The 24553-nt window shown below is 43.0% G+C and overlaps 2 protein-coding genes across 5 annotated transcripts in view; one reads left to right on the top strand and one right to left on the bottom strand.

Annotated features, from left to right (window-relative positions):
- Positions 1–1104: 1104 nt before the first annotated feature.
- Positions 1105–4486, bottom strand: LOC115523924 (carbonyl reductase [NADPH] 1). 3 transcript variants are annotated; one of them, XM_030330222.1, is made up of 4 exons: positions 4103–4477; positions 3426–3533; positions 1472–1595; positions 1105–1375 (listed from the first exon to the last, which is right to left on the bottom strand). In XM_030330222.1, the coding sequence occupies exons 1-4, from the start codon at positions 4389–4391 to the stop codon at positions 1159–1161; spliced, it is 738 nt and encodes a 245-aa protein (XP_030186082.1). In that variant the 5' UTR covers positions 4392–4477; the 3' UTR covers positions 1105–1158. The 3 variants fall into 3 exon arrangements, with proteins under 3 accessions (XP_030186082.1, XP_030186080.1, XP_030186081.1); XM_030330220.1 differs by having other exon boundaries at positions 1105–1595; positions 4103–4476; XM_030330221.1 differs by lacking the exons at positions 1105–1375; positions 1472–1595 and adding an exon at positions 1602–2947 and having other exon boundaries at positions 4103–4486.
- Positions 4487–9679: 5193 nt separating this feature from the next.
- The window catches only part of SETD4 (SET domain containing 4), a 29047-nt gene continuing 14173 nt past the window's right edge, over positions 9680–24553 (top strand). The window contains exons 1-5 of one of the 2 annotated variants that reach the window (XM_030329615.2): positions 9680–9894; positions 12546–12714; positions 17127–17222; positions 20824–20861; positions 23195–23283. In XM_030329615.2, coding sequence (XP_030185475.1) covers positions 12642–12714; positions 17127–17222; positions 20824–20861; positions 23195–23283 — 296 coding nt within the window. In that variant the 5' untranslated portion in view covers positions 9680–9894; positions 12546–12641. The remainder of the gene's footprint in view (positions 9895–12545; positions 12715–17126; positions 17223–20823; positions 20862–23194; positions 23284–24553) is intronic. The other variant, XR_004344109.1, reaches the window with a different exon arrangement.

Below are 24553 nucleotides of genomic sequence, written 5' to 3'. Positions count from 1 at the left end.
TTCTATTGTGCTGCTCTACACATGGAGTTTCCTCATGGTCAGATTAGAAATACAAGCTCACAGGGAGGAAATTATTCACTCCTTTGAAGTGAAAAACTTTTAAAATACGGACCCTACCCTTGCTTTCTGGGTCTGTCACCTTTCATTTGGGTAAGCCTGAAAATCCCTGGTGAAGAGTGAAAAGTAAGAGACTCTTAAAATCTGAGAACAAACTGAGGGTTGATGGGGGGGGTGGGAGGGCGGGGAGGGTGGGTGATGGGCATTGAGGAGGGCACCTGTTGGGATGAGCACTGGGTGTTGTATGGAAACCAATTTGACAATAAATTTCATATATATATAAAAAAAGAAATGTAATCAGTAAGTGGAAGCATCTTTAGAACAGGGATGTTCCTGTGAAGGGAGGCAGGTGGTGGGTGTTCATTCAGGCCCACAGGAGCCAGGCTTGGTTTGGGCAGGAAGAATCTTCTGTCACTTTGGTGTCCTGGGGCGAGTCACTTGGGAGTCATGATCTACACCCAATCTGTACTCAGTTCCTCCCCTTGTCTCAGATCGCCGTATGGATGTATCTTGTGTTCTCACTCCTATTTCACACGTGGCAATTGTTTTTCCCAAGGAATCCGGTATTTTAAGAGATCATAGCAGATGTGTTGTCCAGGTTATACCAGAGGCTGGTGAAAAATGCTCCCTGGCACATCCAACCATGCTCATTGGCTTATGCGTTGGCTCTGGGTTCTTTCAGCTACAACAGCAGATCCGAGTAGATCCTATAGGGACTGTGTGGCCTGCAAAGCTAAAAGTATTACTATCTGTCTCTTTCTATAATGTTTGCTTACTCTTGAACTAGACTGTAACTTCTCCTCATCTACTTAGGTGTATTAGATTTTTCTGCTGGTTTAGCAGATACAGTCTGTACAAACAGGCATTTATAAAGAACCATTTATTCATTTCTGGTGTTATTTCACTGATTTCATTTTTCTCTGCCTTTTCACAGCTAAAATAAAAAATCTTTCACAGAATTAGCAGACTACTCAAATACAAGTAGGGATATTTTACACTTTGTTTTGTTTTGGATAGGGATAGTATTGACAGGGAAAGAGTTCTTTTGGGCAAGGGAGGGGGTTTCACAGACGGCCCCATAGATGGAACCATGAATTCGGTTCACCATTGTTCAACTTTCTTCTCCATAACAAACTCCCCGTGAGGTCCCTCAGCATCTGAGGGCAAAAGGGCCAAGTAGACGGGGGTCTCTGCTCCTTCTTCTGGGCTTTTAGTGGCTCTAGGTCCGGCCATGTCTGTTCTCACCCACCCAGGGCAGCAGGCATTCAGGAGGATCTTGTCCCCTCTCCTCTGCTCACTCAGTTTCCTGGCATGGATTCTGGACAGGACCGTGACACCAATTTTTGTCACTCCATATGCAGTATCAGGCCAGCCCTCCTTCCTGTGCACCCCGTTCTTTGTGTCTTCCACGAACCTGTTCATGAGCTCCACCAGCTCCTCCTCTGTGATGGTTTCACTTCTGAACTTCTGCTGCAGTCCTGGGCTGCAGTTTTTAAGCGATCTGAGGCTCACTATGCTAGACACATTGACCACTCTGCCTAAAATACAACACAAAATGTTATGGAGAAGGGCAAAGAAAGATGAATTCCAGTTTCTCTAAGATTTGGTACTAGAAAATTTCCACTGAAGTATCATGAGTTTGCTGTGAGCATTAATGAAGACTGCCTGCATGAGTCAAGGACAGGACGGTCCTAAACTTGTTATACCCATAATGTCTCCAATGATGCCTGAGAAATGCTCTGGTGGGGAGGGCGCCGAGCAGATGCTCCACAGGAAATCGGAAACGGCTCCTATAAGAACATGCTCACAAGGATGAATGTAGGCCTGAGAACCTGAGTGACATCTCTGTGGCAGATTTGCTCATGTGATATGGACCGAACCAACTGTGAGTGACCAAGTGGGACGCTAGCAATGTGCCAGCATCTCTTGATTCTTATTTTTCTGTTAGATGTGCTACTGCACTGTGACGTGGTGTCACATTGGACTTCTTAGTAATATTCAACTACCATTTATAAACGAATCATATGATGCTATGGAGAGTGATGAGCAAATGTACCGGAAGACTGAGTGACCGTCTGCTCAGGATGTAATACTGATGGAAAATGACAAGCCTGATGAAAAACTGGATTTACCTGACTGTCAGCTAATTTCTATACTGTTAAATTAATTAAACAAGGAGGCCATTACTTTGCAGTGGCTCTAATACCTGGTGGCATATGTAGCAAACCAAAATCAATGCCTGTAAATGCCTCAAACTTACAAAACTGAAACCTAAGGACGACCGATCACAAACAACCAACTAAGCTTGAAGTTACATTCAATCAATAATTTTCTTCCTTCAATTCTGGGTTTTTCTGTATAATAGTCCTTCCCTGAGCACCTGTCGATGGAGCATTGCTAACTACTTCTGGTTTTGTGCTTCCTGATCCAAATACAGTTGAACCTTGACAACCCAGGGATTAGGAATTGCTGAATCCCCATGCAGTAGAAAAATGTACATTAACTTTTGATTTCCCCAAAAGTTTACTGATAGTTTGATTTTGACTGAAGGCGTATCCATGACACAAATAGTCGATTAACATACATGATTTATTCTTACAATAAAGTAAGGTAGAGAACAGGTTAAGAAAATCGTAAATAAAAGAACATATATTTATAGTACTGTACGTATGCTTATTGAAAAAAATGTGCATATAGGCAGCCTGAGCAGGCCTGGACAGAGGCAGTGGTGTGGGGGCCTCTCCAGGTGACAGCAGGCCTGAGGGACAGTAGAGCTGCCTCATCTGCCTGGAGATATACCACTGGCCTGTGGCCATCTGTGGCACATGTGAGTGTGCAGGCCTTCTGGAGGCGATGGGGAGGGATCTGCACCTGGCCTGGGCAGGGCGTCCTGAGGAGAAAGAGAGGCAGGAGGAGAACTATGTGTGTCTGGGGCTCTGGGAATGTTCTAGGCAGGTGACAGAGTTTAGGGGGCCCTAACAAGTTTGGATAGGGAAGAGTCCACTAGCCTGAATAAGATCACTCAGAGGGAGGGAGAGGGAGAAGGAAGGGTCCAGGAAGAAATCCCCAGGGAAGTGCACCTGTGAGGACACAGAACCAGAAAAAGGCCTCTGGGAGGAGAGTTTGGCATGAAGATATAAAGGAGAAGAAGAAGCCAGTTGTGAAAGGCCAGTGGGACAGAGGGCACTGCTGAGCGCTGGACACGTGTGTAGAGTCCTGAGTGGAAGGGCACCTGTCCAGGTGGGGACAGAGCAGGGAGGCCGGGGTGGCTGAGCAGGGAGAGGGAGCAGGGCCCGTAGATGAAGTCATAGAGGCAGTGGCAAGATCATTCCAGAAACACCACTGCCTGGGTCCCTTGTCACACCTACCTTGGGGTTTCATTAGAGGCAGCAGTTCTGTGCACACGTCTCGGGTACCAAAGAAGTTTGTTTTCATCGTCACTTCTGCTTGAATATGAAACGGTGTCGGATCATTAGCTTTCAGGGAGAAAGAGATTAGCGTTAATAGCAGCCATGTGGTAAAATTCCACAGAACGGCATATGAAGGAAAAGTGCATGTGAAATGTGGTGAATTTTTTCTAAAACTGGCCTCTAGTTCATAGTATTGTGCCAATGACAATGTCCTCATTTGATAAGGTTGTAGAATGTTGTAAGATGGCACCATCTTGGGGAGGGTGGGTGAAGGGGGCACACACGGGATCTGTGTTCACCAATTGGTGCCATTTTCTTGTTTATTTCAAAATGCATTAAAAATCCACCCAACTGCCCTAAAGGCCAGTCCCAGAGAAACCCTGTGACAACCTGGAAAGAATCCGAGGAGTCTCAGGAAACACAAAGGTCACTCTGGATGAAAAGCGCTGTGATTCCCCTGGGACTTGGCTCCAGCCCCACCCCTCTCCCCCACCCCTCCTTCAGCCTTACGGAGCCATTTTGGACGCCACGGGCGCTGAGAGCCCCACCGCAGCGATTTCCCCAACAGATGCAGCCCACCCTGGCTGGAGGTGCTCCGTGGTGTCCACCTCCCCTGCGTGCCCCCATCCCCTTACTCTTGAAGGCGATGCCCGCGTTGTTGACCAGCACGTCCAGGCCCCCGTACTCCTTGCGCAGGAAGTCGCGCAGGGCGCGGATGCTCTGCAGGTCGTCGATGTCCAGCAGGTGGAAGCGGGGGCTCAGTCCTTCGGCCTGGAGCCGCTGCACTGCCGCCTGTCCCCGCGCCTCGTCCCGCGCCGTGAGCACCACGTCCCCCGAAAACTGCCGGCACAGGTCGCGCACGATGGCGAAGCCGATGCCCTTGTTGGCCCCGGTGACCAGAGCCACGCGGGTGTGTGACGACATGGTTGCGCGTGGGGTGCACGAAGTACTTGCGCGGGGAGCGGACCTTCAGAAGGCGTTCGCGGCGCTCGGTGCCTCTGGAGTTTATGCACAAAGTTCGGCGCGCCTGCGCAAGGTTAGAGGGCGCTAGGGGCGCGCGGGCGGGACGCACCTCCCCCTTAGGGCGTGGCTTCCCCGGAACCTCCCAGGGGTGGTAGAGAATGGGAAGGGCCGGAGGTGGCAGAGGCTGGTTAGGTAGCTGCCCGCTTGGCAGCGGAGAGAAGCGTTCTATTTGGCCATGTCCCTCACTGAGTCTAAACTGAGCCTGTATCCCTGGTTCTCCAAGGGTTTTTCTCTGTATCCTCTCAACTATTCAACCATTGACTTGTGTAATTCAACAAATAGGGCATTTGTAGGGACTTTTTTGTTTGTTTTTCCGGGTGAGGAAAAAAAATCTCTTGAAGTGTTTGGAACTATAGTTGTGGAATAAGCTAGGAGATCAAGTGTGTGTTGTTTTCTTCCCTAAGTATGTGAAAGCAAATCTACCGGTTTGTCCTTGGTTGGTTTTCACATTAGAGTGGGGAACAGTCACTAAATCGTTACAGGGTTACCTCCCTCGACACTTGCAGGGTCATCAGGTTACTTGTATGCAGGTTCTGCAGTGTACAGGTGGAAGGAGGGGTTTGAAGCCCTTTCTTACATTCAAAATAACTTGTCAGGGTGCATCTTATTTTCCCCATTTTATTTATTATTATTTTTTTAATGTTTATTAATTTTTGAGAGAGAGAGGGAGTGAGCGGGGGAGCAGCAGAGAGAGAGGGAGACACAGAATCTGAAGCAGGCTCCAGGCTCTGAGCTGTCAGCACAGAGCCTCATGCGGGACTTGAACCTGTGAATCCGGAGATCATGACCTGAGCTGAGGTAGGCCACTTAACCAACTGAGCCACCCAGGCGTCCCTCCCCATTTTAAAGTGAGGAAATGGATCCTAAGAAGTTCATAAATTAGGTCAATGGTGGGAAATGAATTTTCTTTTTTCTTAAAAAATTTTTTTTAACGTTTATTTATTTTTTGAGAGAGACAGAGACAGAATGCGAGTGGGTTAGGGGCAGAGAGAGTGGGAGACACAGAAGCAGAAGCAGGCTCCAGGCTCTGAGCCATCAGCCCAGAGCCCGACGCGGGGCTCGAACTCACAAACCATGAGATCGTGACCTGAGCGGAAGTCAGACGCTCAACCGACTGAGCCACCCAGGCGCCCCTCTTATTTCTTATTTACAACAGAGGAAAAGGGGACTATGAAACCAGATCTCATTTCTGCACTGCCTGGTATGATAGCCATGAGTGGCTATTTAAACGTAAATTTAATCAAAATAATACAACTTAAAATTCAGTGTTTAGTTACATTAGCCATATTTCAAGCGCTAGTAGTCACATGTATTAGTGGCCGCTGTTTTTGGATAGTGCGGATCTATAGTATCTCCATTACAACAGAAAGTTACAAGCAGTGCTTTAGATAGTTTCCAATTATGTTGCAATTCAATGTGGGTTTCCAATTAGTTGCAAAAAACAAACAATTTGGGAAACACCTTTGCTTCTTTTGACCCAAATTTTTGAGATAATTGCAGATTTGCATATAGCAGTAAAAAAAGATACAGAGATTCCTTACGCTTTACACAGTTTTCATCTATGGTAAAATTTTGCAACAATATACTAGGATATCCTAATAAGGATAGTCACATGAAAACAATCCATCAATCATATTCGGATTTCCTCAGTTTTACTTGTACTTATTTGTGTATTTGGATCTATACAATTTTATCACATGCTTAGGTTTGTCCACCACTAGAGATGTTGAAAACATTTCCATCAGCACAAAGATTCCCATTGTTGCTTTTTTATAGCCAAACATCTCTCTGTTGCCCACCCCCGCCTCCACTCAATTCCTTGGGAAGCAGTAATCTGTTCATTTAAAAATTTTATTGTTTCAAAAATGTTATAGAGATGGAGTTGTGCCGTGTAACCTTTGGGGATTTTTTTTTTTTTTCACTCAAGATAACTAAGTGCTTTGTTTTGGATTTTCTCCTTTATCAAAGTGTATACTTGGTCTGTCATTTGCTGGCCTCCCTCCACACCACTCCCTACTTTCTTCTATACTTGGGGTGAGCCAGTGTGAAAAGGAAGTGGGATGAATTAAATTCACTAAATTAAGCCACAGAGATAGTACATAGTGTGCAGGGAACTTTGGGCATGGTGAGAGGCCTGCTGTTTCAAAAGGCAAAACAAGAGGACCACGAATCATATTTTCTGCCTGATTTGTTTATCCCTTTGGTACTTGTACCAACACAAGACTTGATGGCCAATGACGCAGGATGCTCAAGAAAATGCAATGCATAAAATATCACATGGAAATATGAATTTAGCTTATGATGAAAGTGGTATTAACAATTATGGGGGTAAGAAAGAATTATCCCAAAAATGATTGCATAATGTACACTGATTAATTTCTAACAAGACAAAAAAGTGCTTTCTCACTTTTTAAATGTATAGTTTTATAAATGTAACCATAAAACAAGTGTAAGGAAAAATAACTAAAATTTGTGGGAAAAGGACTTTGTAAGCATAAGAACAGGGGAAGCATCACAAAGGAAAGGACAGATTTAAGTATGGGGAATGTTTTGAAACTTTATTTTTTTGAAAAGCATGCTAATTTAAAGCCAGTGAATTAATTTCTGTTTTGATGATTTTTATCTTTTTTTCCCCGTCACGTTTGGGTCTTGATCCTGGTTGTGTACTTGGCGAGGTCACCACCACTTTCCATACATAGCACCTTGTCCGACCTCTGAACAACCTGAGAAAGAAAACAAAAGAGTAAAGATGAAGGCCCCAGATCTCTGTTAGTACTGCTGATGTTTAGCATGGAAGATACTCGTTAGTTGTGAGTCAAGTCTGAGATCATCCTGGCTGCTATATGGAGAAAGAATTTTTATCATGTCTTTTAATTTGTGGAATAAATCCACATCTTTACTACCCACTGGTTCAAAGCAGTTGTTCTGTCCTAAAGTACCCAGTTCTATGGTGTCTACTAACATAAAAGGTGTAGGAAAACAGTATTGTTAAATGACAAGTTATGAAGCTCTTAGGGTCTTCCCCTGCCCACGATTATTTACCCTCACAGAACTCTGACACTGGCTTTTCTTCTTACATTCTAAGCTTATATAGATGTTCAATAAGCCTTCTTAAAAGGGTGGTGCATGAATTTTAATTCCCGGAATCAAATTGTCACTGAGCTGCTTAGGAGATATGAAAATCTAAGCAATTTACTTAATTTTATCAAAGATAAACAACGCTGGATACTGGTTAAGGTGGTAAGGACAGATTTTAATCAGTAATATACTATTGAAACAGGAAATTGGGTCCAGCGTGAAATGAACTTAACTTGGATTTGTACAGAGGTGGCTGAGTGTTTTAAAGGGAGAATAAGGGCACAGAGAGGGGGAATGGAGGGGCTTGAGCAGAGTCAGGGAAATGAAGAATTACCAAGAGTGTGTTAGTGTAAATGCCATTAGGCCAGCTGTGTGGGCTACACAGAGACTGGGAGACAGAGGCCCTATCTTTTCTGATGATTACATTTCAAATCCTTAAGAAAGACACTACTGAGTTGTAAGAGATAGACTTATACCTCAAATGGACAGAGGAAGGACTCAAATTGTGAATCCTTTTTAGTAAATCCTCTAATAAAGGGTGCTGAAGGGCCCATTATCAATTGTTGGTTAGAACAAACAGATATCTTTTGGCAGGTATAGAGGGCTAGGATCGCCTTAAGGATGTGGCTGTGAGCTATTAGAAACTATGTTAGTGTTTGCTTTTTGAAAATATAATGCTAAGTCTTTTAATTTGTGTGTGTAGGGGCGGGTAGTGGATGAAACCAGTTGTTCTGAGTTTGTACTTTTCATAGGCCAGGGTTGAGGTCTAGTAGAGAAGCAGCCTCAGAGCAGCCTGGCTTGAGTTTGCTGAAGGGGAGCATCTTTGTCAATTCCCATCTAGAAAAAGGTAGTAGACATTATTTTCCTCCCTCATGAAAGGAAAATACTTGTTTCATGTGATCCTTTTCTTCCTGTCTTGAATGCATTTGTGTGAGATCGTGATGCTGGAGCTGCAGAAAAACTGTCTTGACACCATGAGGAAGCAAACTACAGGTGAAAATTAGAGCCTTGATCCTTGATGACGGCATGAATCATAGATTCAAATCTGAACCGACGTTTTGCAGTCCCCCTTTTACTTTTCAATAAACGTAATTTTAGAATGGATTTGCTGCAAAGTGGCAAATGTACTAGAGAACTTCCATATACTCCTCATCGAATTCTATTATTAGAATCTTACTATTATTGGTCACAAGGAAGCAACATGGAACAGTAGTATTGACTAAGCTCCGTGCTTTATTTGGATTTTACTAGCTTTCCCCTTAGAACCCTTTTTCCTTTCCGGGATGCCCTCCAGAATACCGCATTACATGTAACTGTCATGCCTCCTTAATTTTCTCCGCGTAATGACAGACTCTCAGAGTTCACTTGTTTTACACGAACTTGACAGCTTTTGTCAATGTACATGGTCGGGTGTTTTTGGGTTTGTCTAGTATTTTCCGCAAGGAAGAACTGGGGTTATGAGGTTTCGGGAGGAATACCAGAGATGAACTACCCTTCTTACATATGGTGAACCCAACATCAACATGATTACTATTAATCCTCATCACGTGACCAGGGAGTATCAGCCAGGTTTCTCCACTGTAGTTAATACTCTCCCCTTTCCACAATGTACTCTCTGGAAGCAAGTCACTAAGCATAGATGGCAATCAAGGCGGGGGAGGAGGCAGAAATTGAGCTCCATATCCAGGAAGGATTTGAACTTCGGTAAAGATGGTACCGGGAGAGCTACTCTAAAGAACGTGAAGTGGGGCGGGACTAACCGAGTAAAGGGGCGAGGCCTGGTCGGCCGGGGAAGGGAAGGGCGGGGCGGGGTCAAGGCAAAGGTTGGCAGGTAGGGCCTGACGCTGTCTGCTAGGACGCTACCTCGGCCCGAGTCGGTGGATGGAGGGACCAGGCGGGGCCTGGCGGCTTTAGGGGCCGGGTCAGGACGCACGCCGGAGGAGGTTCGTCCCCTCTATTAGGGAAGGAAGGACTCCGCAGGCCACCTGTATGGAGCTCAGCTTCCCTGCCCGGAGACCGCTGGGTTTTCTTACCCCTGACCCCGGCGCCGCGGGGAGGGGAACGGCCGTGGCGTTTCCGGGAGCCTGGGCGCACGCGCACACGAAGGCGAAGGCGCAGGCGCAGTCGCACGCCAGGAGGCAGGTGGGGGGGTACAGCACGGCTAGACCTCCGCGGGTCGCCTGAGGACTTGGGTTGGTCAGGACTCGAAGCGGGCGCGGCAGCTCGACCTCCCCGTGTGACGCTCGGGCTCTTGCCTTAACCCACGTTTCTCTGGGGCGCTGATTTTGGTTTCCTCGTGCGGTGTGCCCGGCGCCGCCGCCGCGAGGTGAGCCGGAAGGCCGACGGGGAGACGGAAAGCGGTGAACCCGGGGTCCTGGTCCCGGGATCGCTGGAGCTCCCCGTATGTTTTCACTGTTGGGGGTGAAGAGAACAGCTCAGCTTGCAGACCCCCACCAGGCCTGGCGTTACGCTGCGACGGCCGTCACCCCCGTCACCTGGCCATCCCTCAGCGGGTGTAGCCCCTTCAACCGCGGTCGAGTCGCGCTGAGGGTGCGCGGGAGCCTGCGGCCGGGAGTTCGTACCGCCGGGGCCGAGACCCGGCCTCCCGTGCGAGTCCGTGCCTGTGGGAGCGAGGCCCGTGGCGTTCGTCGCGCTGTCACCCGGCGTCCGGGTGCGGGCGGAGCGCTGGGCACCGGAGGGGACGGGCCGCGGTCGGCCTCGGGACTTTGGGTAGATCGGCGAGCCTTCCCCCGCGGGGGTGGGGTCGCCGTAGCGCCAGGACTTCTTCCTCGTTTCCGTCCGGTGTTTAGGGAGTCGAAGAGTTTAAAAGCAGTCGTGTGGTTACGCTGCATACATATGCCCGCCCCTAAGGAATATTCCTGTTGTGTCACTTACGTGTTGAGACATATGTAAGGCAGAGAACAGGAGGCTGCCAAAGTAATAGTAAAGGCCCCCTGCCCGGGCACGTCTTTGGAATAACCTTCCTTAAATCCTCTTGTTTTATAAACGTACAGGATGCGTCAAAAGCCAACCCCAGAGATCTTTGAATATTCTGCAGCTTAATTTTTTTTTAACTTAATGTATCTTGAACACAGTGCATACCTTCCTCTTATTAATGGCTGCATAATACTCCACTGCATTGTCTGTATCATGCTGGTGTGCTTAATGGATTTCATTTTTTATGCTTCCAAAGAAGTACCATGTAGAAACTGCAGTGGTCATTTTTTAGCAGGAAAATACCATTTTTTAAAATTTAAATTCACGTTAATTAACATAGAGTGTACTGGTTTCAGGAGAATTTAATGATTAATAATTTAATGATACAGTAACACCCAGCAGGTTCCCTCCTTAATGCTTATCACCCATTTAGCTCATCCCGCTGTCCACCTCCCCTCCACCAACCCTCAGTTTGTTCTCTGTCTTTAAGAATCTCTTATGGTTTGCTTCCCTCTCTGTTATTATCCTGTGTTTTTCCCTCCCTCCCCCGATGTTCACTGCTTTGTTTCTTTTTATTAAAAAAATTTTTTTTAATGTTTGTTTATTTTTGAGAGACATAGAGAGAGAGACAGAATGCAAGCAGGGGAGGGGCAGAGAGAGAGGGAGACACAGACTCCGAAGCAGGTTCCAGTGTCTGAGCTGTCAGTACATAGCCTGATGCGGGGATCGAACCCATGAGCCAGGAGATCATGACCTGAGCTGAAGTTAGACTCTTAACTGAGCCGCCCAGGTGTCCCCATCTGCTTTCTTAAATTCCACATATGTTGGGGCACCTAACTGGCTCAGTTGGTTAAGCATCACACTTCACCTTAGGTCATGATCTCAGGGTTCTTGAGTTTGAGCCTTGGGTCGGGTCTGTGCTGACAGCTCAGAGCCTGGACCCTGCTTAGGGTTCCGAGTCTCCCTCTCTCTCTCCGCCCCTCTCCCCCTTTCTCAAAAATAAATAAACAAATTCCACATATGGAAATCATTGTTGCAATTGGCAAGACTTCATTCTTTAAAAAAAATTTTTTTTTAACATTTATTTATTTTTGAGAGAGCGAGAGAGACAGAGACAGAGTGTGAGCAGGGGAGAGGCGGAGAATAATGGAGACACAGAATCCAAAGCAGGCTCCAGACTGTGAGCTGTCAGCACAGCCTGATGTGGGGCTAGAACCCACAGACTGTGAGATCATGACCTGAGCTGAGGTCGGATGCTTAACCAGCTGAGCCACCCAGGTGCCCCAAGATTTCATTCTTTTTGAGTGCTGAGTAATATTCCAATAGTCAGTGTAGATTTCACTCTTTTTGAGTGCTGAGTAATATTCCAATAGTCAGTGTAGATTTCACGATCATTTCTTTGTTTTGTCTGCCTTCTTGGTGGTCATTTCCTCTGTAATTTGTTGCAAACTCCCATTTACTTCTATTGATTTCAGGATCCTAGTTCTAAGAACAAATTATTTACTTCACGTTGAAAGAGCATTTAAAGAAAAACAAAACTGCTTAGAGAGAGGGAGCATGTGTGTGCGAGTGGGGAAGGAGTAGAGAGAGAGGGGCAGAGAGTCCCAAGGAGGCTCTTGGCTGTCAGCGCAGCAGGGCTCATGAATTGTGAGATTATGATGTAAGCTGAAATCAAGGGTCAGAGTCAACCAAGTGAGCCACCCAGGCATCCCAGAATGTTTTTTTCCTCTAAGACTTAGCTTATAGAAGCTTTATGGCCATTGTTTTTTCCAAGTATGTTAGGTTGGTGCTTAGTAAATGTTGAATTGAGATACATAAGTCACCAAAGCACACAGTGGTGAAATAGTTGAGGATTTTGACGATTAATCAGCATTTAGCAGGACCTTAACATAAAACTGTTTCAGAGGGAGCAGTATAATGGGCAGTCCCTTACTGCATAAGGAATGATGATTTAGCTTACAGTATAAACGGTTTGTGTACAAAAACACTAGAGAAATGGTTTAGCAAATAATATAAGCTTGTGTATTCAAATCCTTGTAGGTACAAAGAACAGTGCTTATCATACAACTGGAAAGAAAGGCAAAGAAAAAGCTTTTATATTAGATTGGGCACCTGAACAGAAACTGCAGTTTTGATATGAAGATGGGAAGAGGAAGAACAAGCCGGATCAGAAGACGGAAAGTCTTCAGAAGTTCTGTATCAAGAGGAGGTACAGTTTTGATCTTTTGGTGCCAGTGATGAAGAAAAGGAATCTTTTGTTGATTGGTATTAACAGACACATGTAGCTTTTCTCAGAGGCCCATGGGCAATGTTCAAAGAGAATATTAATACTCTTTTTAGGAATACCATTATGTTCTTTTAAACTCTTGTGGGAATGTCAGTGTATTTCTCATTGCTTCACCTGTGTCTTCTCTGGGAATGACTCCAGGTTTCTGTTTCCAATCCTGACCTTTCTCTTGATCTAGACTACCTGTAGAATATCAGCGTTTGGATGTAAATTCATCATTTCAGATTCAGCATAACTGAGTCTGAGCAAGACATTGTATGTGGAACTGCTTGGCCAACAAATGCAGTTGTTATTTTTGATAAAAATTAATAAAACTTTTCCTACTTGATCCCAAGCCTGTCAGCACCATCTCAGGCAATCTTTTCCAATTTCTTTCTTTGCTCTCTCTCTAGCTAGTGTCCTACTGAATCTTGTCTAGTTTTTGTTAGGTAGCTTCCCCCTCTCCCTTCTACTACCGAAAGATGATTGCAGCTTGTTCTTTGCTGGGTTAACTACACCCTTGTTTTTCTTCCCTGCTTATTTTTCCATTTGTTACTCTCAGTCTGACTTTCCTAAGGGACTATTCTCATGTTGCCTTTTTGGTTTAAAAGCTTCCAGGGATCCTCGTTCCGTTTTGCATGATAGATGAACTCCTCCTGCCTAACATTACCTTCCTTACGAGGGGGCTTCACCCTGCTATTGCATGTACCAGAAGTATGTTCTCCACTCGCCGCTCCCTGGACACACCCCACATATGTCTGCCTCTGCCGTTCCTCTGAATCCTTCTTCAGTCTAGAACAGCTGTTTTCCTTCTCCTTGCTTATTCAGCTTTTCTCCAGCCTTTAAGACTGAGCTGAGGTCTTATTTTTTTGGCAATGCCATTTCACTTTTTACTAATGTCACCCTTTGCTAAGATGCTTATTGGGTGTTATTCTTAAAGGCCTACTTACTGGTTTTTTAGTTGTTTCTCATGGAGGTCTTATTTCCCAACTAAGCTGTCAACTTTTGAGGTTGAAGAACATGTTGAACATTCCCCACTGTTTCTAACATAGTGCTCTGTATATAGTAGTTGCTCATTAAATGCTCACTGATTAAATGCTCTTACTGTAAAATCTATTCTCTAGTTTATGGTAACATATTTTGGAAGCCTTATATTTTGGATGGGGTTTTTAGAAAAGTTTTATTGAAGTATAATTGACATATAGTGAATGCCGCATATCAAGATAATGGACATAGCCATCCATCTCAAGAAGTTTCCTCGTTTACCCTTGTAATCCTTTCCTTTTGCCCCTCTTTAACAACAGCCCCATCCAGGCCACCACTGATCTGCTTTCTGTCACTATTGATTTATTTGCATTTTATATTTTCATATAACCATATAGTATGTCATATAATAATATATAGTATTTGGCTTCTTTTACTTAGCATAGTTATTTTGAGATAATTGTGTTTATCAATATTTATTTTTTTTTATTGCTGAATACATTCCATGATTTGTTTGTCTTCTTGATGTACATTTGGATTGTTTTCATTTTTTTTTCTTGCCTGTTAAAAATAAAGCTGTTAATGAACATTTGTGTACAGTCTTTGCTTTTGCATGGACACATGATTTCTCTTCTCTTGGGTCAATACCTAGGAGTAGAAAGACTGGATCATATGATATATGTTCAGCTTTTAAAGAAAAAGAAACTGTCAAGCAGTTTTTCAGTGTGGTTGTATAATTTCCACCAGCAGTTAGTGAGAGTTCCAGTTGCTCCACATTTTTGCCGACACTTCTTATTGTCTTTTTGATTATAGCCGTCCTAACAGGTAGAAGTGCTGTCATATTGTGGTTTTGATGTGTATTTTCCTAATGACTGGTGAGCTTATTTGCTATTTACATAGGCATTCTTTGGTAAACTGTTAAGATCTTTTGCCCATGTTTTTATTAGGTTGTTTTCTTTTTCATCTTCTTTTTTTATTTTGTTTTCTGGTTATGGTAAGAAAGGCATTCTCTTCCATTACATCTTCTATCTGGCTCTTATTTGTACTTGTGATGGCTGTTGATTTCTACACCTTGATTTTTTACGACACTGTGTTGGTAAATTCTCTTGTATCTATCTTTTTGCACTATTCTTTTATTGTTTTTTGAGCTGAAAATGATAATTTTTATTTATTTATAGCTTATTTAATTTTTAAAATTCCAGTACAACTAATGTAGAATATTATACTAATTTCACGTGTACAATACAGTGATTGCACAATTCTGTACATTACTCAGTGTTCATCATAAGTGCACTCTTAATCCCCATCAACTGTTTCCCCTCCCCCCCCGCCCACCTCCCCTCTATAACCATCGTTTGTTCTCTATATTTAAGAGTCTGTTTTTTTATCTTGTTTTTCTTTGTTTATTTCTTAAATTCCATGTATGAGTGGAATCATATGGTATTTGTCTTTCTCTGAATGACTTATTTCACTTAGCATTATACTCTCTAGATCCATCCATTTTGTTGTAAATAGCAAGATTTCATTCTTTTTTTTTTTTTTTTTGGTCGAGTAGTATTGCAGTGTGTGTGTGTGTGTGTGTGTGTGTGTGTGTGTGTGTGTGTGTATACCACCTCTTCTTTATCCATTCATCTTGTCAGTGGCCACTCGAGCTGCTTTCATAATTTGGCTATTGTAAATAAGGCTGCAGTAAACACAGGGGTGCACATATCTTTTGGAATTAGTGTTTTTGTATTCTTTGGGTAAATACCCAGTAGTGGAATTACTGAGTCATATGGTAATCCTATTTTTAAAAAATTTTTGAGGAAGCTTCTTACTGTCTTTGTCAGTGGCTACACCAGTTAACATTCCTACCAACAGTGCATAAGTGTTCCTTTTTCTCCACATACTCACTCATACTTGTTTTGTTTATTGTGCTTTTGATTTTAGCCATTCTAAAATCACAGGTGTGAGGTAATATCTTATTGTGGTATTGATTTGCATTTCCCTGATGATGAGTGATGTTGAGCATCTTCTCATGTGTATGTTGGCCATCTGGATGTCTTCTTTGGAAAAATGTCTTGTTTTCTTTTTCTTGACTACTGAGAGTTCTTTAGATATTCTGGATACAAGTCTTTGATCAGATAGGTGTTGTGCAAGTGTTTTCAATTATTCTGTGGCATTTCTTTACATGCTTTTAACAGTGTCTTTCTTTTGAAGAACAGAAATTTAAAATTTTAATAAAGTCCTCTTTATCAATTTGTTGTTTTAGAGATCTTCCTTTTGGCGGTGTACCTAAGAAATTTATATAACCCTGGGTTGCAAAGATTTTCTGGCATGTTTTCTAGTAGTAGTTTTGTAGTTTCAGGCTTTATATTTAAGTCTGTGATTAATTTTGAGTTAATTTTTATAGATGGTGCAAGATAGGAATAAGTGCATCCTTTTTTGCTTATGTAGATCCAGTTCTTTCAGCAACATTTATTGAGAAAACTGTCCTTTTCCACTGAATTGCTTTTGCACCTTTGTAAAAAATCATCTCTTCGTATATTTGTGAGTCTGTTTTTGGATTTTCTTTTCTGTTCCATTGATTTCTTTATTAGTCTTGATGACAGTATTACATAATCTTGGTTACTATAGCTTATAATAAGTTTTGAAATCAGTATTTCAAAGTGGTTTTGACTATTGTAGGTCCTTTGCATTTTCATATGGCTTTTAGAATCATTTTGTCAATTTATACAAAATGTCTGCTTGAATTTTGATTGGGTCATATTGAATCTATAGATCACTTTGGGGAGAATTTGACATTTTAACAATATTGAGTCTTCTAATCCATAAACAAGGTATATTTCTCCATTTATTCATGTTACTGACTTGAGATCTTTTAAAAATTATTTTTAATTGTGATAAAATACACATAACTTAAAATTTACCATTGTAACCATTTTTAAGTATACTCCAAGAATGTTAAGTACATTCGTATTGTTGTGTGATGAATCTCCAGAACTCTTTTCATCTTATAGAACTGAAAGTCTATACCCATTAAGTAGTAACTCCTCATTCTTCACTCTTCCCTAGCCCCTAGCAACAACCATTCTGCTTTCTGATTTTTCGTCAGGTGTGTAGGTTTTTTGTTAGATAGTCTTCATCAGATTCAGGAAATTTTATCCTTGCCTTGTTGGCATTATTTACAGGAATGAATGTTAGATTTTATCAAATGTTTTTCCTGAATCTTTGAGGTGACCATGGTTTTTCTTTTCTAGTTCACGTTATTTAGTCATATTTTAAAATTTATTCTCTTTTATAATAGGACTGTGTGAGACCATTACTTCTTAAATGGTGATCTGATTACATATTGATCTTATTCTCCATTTTTTCTTTTCTCTCTTGATTAGTGAATGAGAGCTACAAGCCTGAATTTATAGAGCTTAAGAAGTGGCTGAAAGATAGAAAGTTTGAAGATACAAACTTAATACCTGCTTGTTTTCCAGGTAAGGCCTGTTATTCAAGTCTCATGACTTTTTTCACATGAGAGACGTGTGGGCCCAGGTGATAGGAAAACACGTGTAGTTCTTAAAGGTGGTTTGTATTCTGTCTGGGAGCACATCTTCTGTTGTGTGTCAGGCTTCCTACTTTGTAGCTGTCATATTTATTTATCCTTCGCCTTCTTTTAAAAATAAGTTGAAGTGGCTTATGGGGAGAAGTTCCCAAGTGGTGAAATAATATCAAAAATTATAAAAGGAAAATGAGCATAGAAAAATAAGGTGAAGGCAGGGATAAGAAAATACATAAAAGCCCTGATTCTAAAATCTTATTGTATACCTGGGAGGTGAGCCACAAATTTGACTTGTCTTTCCAGTGGCCAGACACTTTATATAATCAACACCTGAGTCTTTGTGTTCTGTAAAGAAAATTAAATCATTTATGTGGCAGAAGTGCAGGTATTCCTGGAAGAGACCTGAAGGAAATGTCTTTGCTGGGTCTTCATAGGGAAGACATTTATGTAATGTACCTGGTGTCCTTATCATCATGCTTATGGTGGTTTCATGGGAGTTTTCAAGCCATGCAGGCTGATGGGATTATTCCATAGCTCAGGTGAGTCAAAACAGTTTTCTAAGAGAAGGAGGTTCCAAACAACCAGTGGAGGTGCTCATTCTTTGGTGGTGTGGCTCGAGGAGAGGAGTCCTTAGGAAGGCCTCAGCTGGCTTGTGGCTGTGCTCCCCAAGTGTTAGAGGAGGAGCCCTCTGTGTGCCTTCTGTGTGGCCGTAGCTTTAACAGTCACCTAAGCAGAGGCCAATTAACATAATTTTCTGAAGTTCAGGAGCTTGATGTGGAGTTTGGATTAGCATTTTCTTCTGGAACATTCTCTCATAGAAGTTGGCAGCTTGCTCTGGGTGTGTGCCTGCATACCACCAATTCCATCCAGAAGTGGGCTTGAGGTGTCCGTGGAGAGGACCAAGATGCTTTTCGGAAGGATTCTGGGTCTGGTGTAGCATAGAGACTGCTGTGCCGTTAGGGCAGGTACAGCACACTTACCTTACAGAAAATTAAATCGTATGCCTCTTGAGTGCTCCTTTTGGCCACTGAGATGATTAAGTAGCCATTACATAATTTAACTTTGAGCGGATTAACTTCCTTATACATCACCAAGATAAATAATTAACCACGTGTGGGCCTGGTTGAATGAGGTGATGTGTGTAGTTATTCCCTGTGCGTCAGTTACACATGGTGACTTTGGGCTAAAATACTTGCCATTATCTGTTAGGACTACTCCTATTTAAGACGGTAAACCTTTTTTTGTCAGGCTCTAACGGAATGTTGAACTTTCTGTTTTTGTGTGTCAAGCACAAAAAATAGTAAAAGCCATGCTCTTAGATTTGACTGGATGGAGTTTTTCACAAGATGATCAAGAGGACATAGTGTCAGGCATGGACTTGTGCCTTTGGCCTGTCTATGCCTCAGATGTCTCTTTGCCTTAAGAAGGATAGGATTAAAATTACCAAGCAGGGATTGGCATATGCTTAAATGGGATGCCTGAAAATAAGTAATCTAACTATAATTTAGAGCGGTAAAGAGTTACCGTTTTTAGTGGGAACAACTGTCTCTGGGCCCACCTCCAGATTCGTGGTCACAGAGAAGCTAAAGCAAAACGGTTTGGTAATGATCAGAGCCCACTACTTACATTTCTAGGGGCAAAGAACCTTCTGTCTTAGTCAGTTTGGGCTGCTGTAGCAAATTACCATAGACTGGGTAGCTTAAACAACAATTTCGTTCTCACAGTTTTGGGGCTGGGAAGTCCAAGATCATGGCATGGGCAGATTGAGTGTCTGGTGAGGACTGATTCCGGGTTTACAAATTGCCATCTTCGTGCTGGGCCCTCACGTGTTGGAGAGCAGGGAGCTAGACAAGCTTTCTGGTCTCTTCCTACTGCTGCCATAGGCACCAAGTCCCATTCATGAGGACTCCATCCTTATGACCTAATCACTTATCGAAGGCCACACTTCCTAATGTCCTCACATTGTGGGTTGGGATTTCAACATATCTTCTCTAAATGCTTTATATATTTTTAGCTCTTAATCTGATGGGAAGGAACATTTGTGGGAGTCTGTCCAAGTGTACAAAATTCTGGGGACTTAATCTTGGTTTGTGGAGGGGCAAGGCAAGACTCCTCGGTTGCAAGCAGGATTCAGTCTTTAGACTCTCACCTGATTTGAGTACTGACCCTACTATTTCCTTTTGCCACCAAAAGCACTGGCCAATCTGGGTCTCCCAGTTAGATTTATGATTGCAGAAATTTTAAGGTGCTGGGAAGTCTGTAATAAGCTTTACTTTTATAAGATCCTAATGGCCACCTTCTACCTTGCCTTAGTAAGTGCAGATTTCTGATATTGAACACTATGTTGTAGAAATACAGGCGAAGTATCTCCCAGATTTATTTCATATGCCAGGTTCTGTTCGTATATATATTTGAAGAGAAATTTCCACTTAGATTAGTATGCGGGTCTTTTAAAGGATGACCTTGTAGAAAAAAAATCCTCCCATTAGTAATTGGTTCCAGGAAGGGTTCTGGCCCACAGGGGTGATTAACTCTGCTGTGGGACATACAGAAGATATTTAAATAAGTTCTTAAAACCAAATACTGAACAGACAGTATGCTTCTGGGTGGGGAGATGAGTTATGACTCATCAAATCAGACTTGGCAGACCCCTGATCCAGGACTTGAGGAAGAAGATCCATCCATGAAGCAGGAGCTCCTAGTAGTCCTGCAGGGATTGACCTTTGCTGAATTATAGTCCCTCCGAGTGGAGAGAAAAAGATGAGGAAGTATGAATTTGAAAAGATGAACGTTCTGGACCTCATAATAATTATAGGTCACAGTGTACGTAGGCCTGGCAGAAAAGCTGCTGTCTGACTGTTACAGGAAGGCAGCCTTTGGCTTGGAAGGGTTAATTTCTGGGTGTTGGTGGTGTTGACAGTGCAGCTGGTGAGATTACTTGCTGTGACTGCTCTGGCCAAGGCCTTGGTTCACAGGGAGGAGCTGGTCCTGGATTGCGCCTGCTGAGCTCACCTGGTCAAGGAGAGTCTAATGGCTTTCGTGGTCGGGGAGGGGAGGGTGTCGTCTGCAGTCTTTGTGGGACCTGAGTGGGTTTTACTGGCCAGCCAGTCAAAGAGGTCTCAAGATCATCGCTGGAAAGCTGGTGCTGGTAGTGGGTAAAAGTGGTTGAGGGTCCAGCCTCTCAGCTTGGGTGGGCATCAAGAGCGGGCCCCCAGCACGGCTGGTAGGTCCTCGGAGAGAGGGTCCAGTTCAGAGGGTCCTGTAAGAGACACCTCAGCAGATGTGTGTAAAGTCGATTATCTTTAGGTCTTGACTCTTTGCTCTTCAAGGATTATAAATGCAAAAGGAGGTCAGGACATTTCCCAGAACAGCTTCTTGATCCTCTCTCTCCCCTGGGAGCCAAAGGATGAGAGGTGCCCAGCTTCAGCTTTATGTAATTTTGAAGTTCAATTGCATTTTTTTTGATCAAAATGATATCCCTGAGATCTTGAAGATATCATAGGATTTACCCCTTTTTTTTTCTTTTTGTGTCTTAGGTACAGGAAGAGGGCTGATGAGCAAAACATCCTTGCAGGTGAGAATTTCTCTTTTCCTTGACGCCTAGTATAGATTTTGCTGCTTTGTTTTTGTGGTTTAGATCAAGTGAATTAAAGACATTTCAGACACACAGCCATTTTTTACCTAATAATAGGTTTGAATATAATTGTGTCAGGATTAAGTTTGCTGCATATAAGAGACAAACCCAAAGTAACAGTGCTTAAACAAAGTAGAAGTTTATTTTGCTCTCAAGTAAGCAAGCCTGGATAGGCAGACCTGGGCACGTGTGGTGGTCCCAGGCCGTTAGAGGTCCAGGCTCCTTCCAGCTCTCTGTGCACATCCTAGAGGAAGCCCTGCACCCTCAGGTCCACGGTCTAGCTCTTGGAGCTTGAGCAGCAGCATGGAGCCAGGGGGTGAGGAAGGGCAGGCTTCCTTCTTTTAAGGAAATTCCAGCCCCATTGCATCCACAGTGACTGGGTGCACAGCCCCGGCTGGCTTCGAGGGATGAGAGACGTGTCCTTTCCCTGGCACCTCCAGATACGATTGCATTAATGGCAGGAGGGGAGAAGGCACATTAGGTTGGCAGCTAGCCATCTCTGCCACAGCAAATTGTATAAAGCAGGTCATATTTTAAATGTGCCAGGGGAGGAAGCCACACTTATCTGAGAGGTTGTGTGTGGTATATGAGTGCCGCCTGAGGAAGCAGAGGGCAGAGCCTCGGAGCTGGTCCCAGGGTGCAGGGTGGCCTTCAGCTCAAGGCCCCCAACCCCTAGCCCCCCAGCTTGTTTCCTCAGCTGGAAAACAAGGTAGATGACGTAGGTGATCCCCCAGGTCCATTTTAGTTCTTTCTGTTCTATTTAAAGGACATCCAATGCACGATTTTCTGTAAGGCTAGAAGTTAATTCCTTAATTTATTTTTAGTTCCTTACTTATAAAATCCAGCTGTGTACACGTGTTTAGCCTAAAGAGTGGTACCATTTAATGTATAACTCTATTATGGTACTTTCATTTTTTTTAACTTTAAAGTTTTACATTGTGGTAAAATATATATGACAAAATTTACCATTTTAGCCATTTTTAAGTGTACGGTTCAATAATATTAAGTACAGTCACATTGTTGTACAATATTTTTATTTATTTTTTTGAGAGACAGAACAAGTGGGGGAGGGGCAGAGAGAGAGGGAGAGAGAGAATCCTAAGCAGGTTCCACGCCCAGGATGGAACCCTACTTGGGACTTGATCTCACAACCCTGGGACCATGACCTGAGCCAAAGTCAAGAGTCGGATGCTTAACTGACTGAGCCACTTAGGCAGCTCACAGTATTTGTATTTTTTGAGAGAACATATAATTGACTGTGCTCTATTTCCGGAGGAGAAATATGCCTCACGTATAAAGCAGTAAATATAGGTCATCTTTGTTTAGATTCTGAAATGATGATTGGCAGTTGCTTCACATCTGCTTTCAAATATGGCTTTCCGTTAAACTTTTTGAATATTAGGGGTGTATTTTACACATAGTGAAATGCACAGATTTTAAGTGTCTAGTTTCTTAAGTGTTGATGATGGTGAGACTTATTCCAGTCAAGATACAGAGCATTTTATTAAGTGGCTTTTTGAAATTGTGGGCTGTTGGAGTAGGAGGGGACTCTAGGGACCGTCCAACTTGATCTTGATTTACATATATTGAAACCAGAAATTGAACCCAGAAGATTTTTGGCTGAGACTTTTAACCAACTTAGATGCCAGTTATAATGAAAGCCAGGATCTTAATTAACATCAGCCTTGTTAATGCTTTATTTCTTCCTGGTGTCTGTTACTTGACATCTTAATTTTTCTTTCTGTATTCCTGTCTCAGTGGGAGGAAATGCAAACTACACTTTTGCAGGTAGTAAAATGCGATCCTTGTGCAGGCGGGCTGCCTCTTCTTTATCTAGTTGGCACAGGTGGTATGGAGAGTAGGCCATTGCTGGGAGCAGTCACTGGATGCACACATTTCGCCAGATGGAATGGTTTCTGTCGTTTCCCACAGCTAGCACTGTTCCCTGGTGTAAGAAAGTGAAGGAACGATGCGATGTGAGTTGTGAAAGTGTTTCCATATGCGCTGGTGAAAGGCTGACTGCTAGTGGATGTCAGTCAAATGAGTCACCTTTGATTGTTGTTGGGGTTGCGGTCCCTGCCATTGGAGCAGTCTCGCCTGCATCCGCTGACCCAGGGATGTGGGAGCCGGACCGCCGGTGGGTTCTGGTGTCTGTGGTTGGGTTTTGCTGGGTTCTTAGGAGGTGATCATGGACTCAAGGACTTCACAGAACTTGTACTCACAGGTCCTTCTCAAAGTGTGGGTGTTCTAAACTTTACTTTCTTTTTGGTAAGGAGGGACAGGTGATTATTTCGTTGCCTGAGAGTTGCCTGCTCACCACGGACACAGTGATTAGAAGCTACTTAGGGGCGTACATCGCTAAGTAAGTGACCGCACACATGATTGTCTGCTCAAGTGCTTATCCTCTCAAGTCCACAGCATCAGCAAATATGTCAACTAAGGCCTAGTTCGTTAGGACCACCCCTTCGTACACCTCATACATGTTTGTTCTCTGAAGTTTGTTCTTGATTCATTTTAAACTGCATTTTTAAGGTTTTTAATAGGCTGCCTTGGATGTGGGTTTGAATCCTGATCTATTACTTACAGAAAATGAAGATAAGATGGAAGAATAGATGTAAATCATTCTGAGTACCTTGACTCCTCGTAGCCTGTTCTCCTCTATCGTAGTAGGTCTTAACAAATGTTACTCTTATTTTTCCCTTACTGTACATGGTTGAATTCTCTTTCAACTATGAAGAGCTGTTGACATTATGAGTTAGTTTTGTTTAGCAGAGAAGAGAGAAGGCCAAAAAAGGAGCTGAGAACTGTTTTCTGGCTTTTGTTATAGGGGGCCTTTATTTTGGGGGACTTTTATGAGGACAGAGTGAGCAAGATCCTTAGCAGAAGGGGTTTCTAAATTATGAGGGTTGAAAGATTATGTTGCTTCTTAATCCAGGGTAAATTCTGGACTTTTAATCTCCTCCACATGTTTTTCTGAAGGCAAATGTATCTTTACTGACCTGAGTAGAAGCAAGGATACTCTTTGTATTAACATTTTCTGTATCATTCTGAAATTTTGAGTAGGATAATTGGCAGTGTAGAATCTGGACTGTGAGATTAATGAAAACTTTTCTAAATACATTCATGCAACATAAGATCTTTTTATTGGTAGCAAATAAAAATACTGCAAGGTATAATTGGTAATAGAGTGGGTAAATTTAGGAATTAAAACGTTAGCAAATATATAATGAGTTTCTTGAATTTCTGTCTGGGTTAGTATCATGCAGTAGAGCTTTGCAGTGATAGAAATGGGTGTTTCGCTCTGCCTGGTGTAGTATGGTGGCCATTACCCACATATGGCTATTGAGTGCTTGATATGTGGCTTACATGATTGAGGAATTGAATTTTAAACGCTACGTTTAATTAAAAAAACTAAAACTGAAATAGCTATAAGTACTCAGTGGTTACTGTATTGGATGGGGCAGGTCTAGATTCTTTCCACCCATTTTTTTCCTACCGTGTTTGATACGCTTAGCCAAGTGAATTAAGTGAAACGGAGCAAAAGCTTTAAAACTGGAGAACCAAGTTGGAAGCAGAGAAGCTGTTTACAAAAAGGAATCCCTAAAAACAAAGCTGGAACTTTGGGTTAGTGA

This window comes from Lynx canadensis, chromosome C2 (assembly GCF_007474595.2).
Source record: "Lynx canadensis isolate LIC74 chromosome C2, mLynCan4.pri.v2, whole genome shotgun sequence".
NCBI lineage: Eukaryota > Metazoa > Chordata > Mammalia > Carnivora > Felidae > Lynx > Lynx canadensis.
This window is presented reverse-complemented; position numbering and strand designations above follow the sequence as displayed.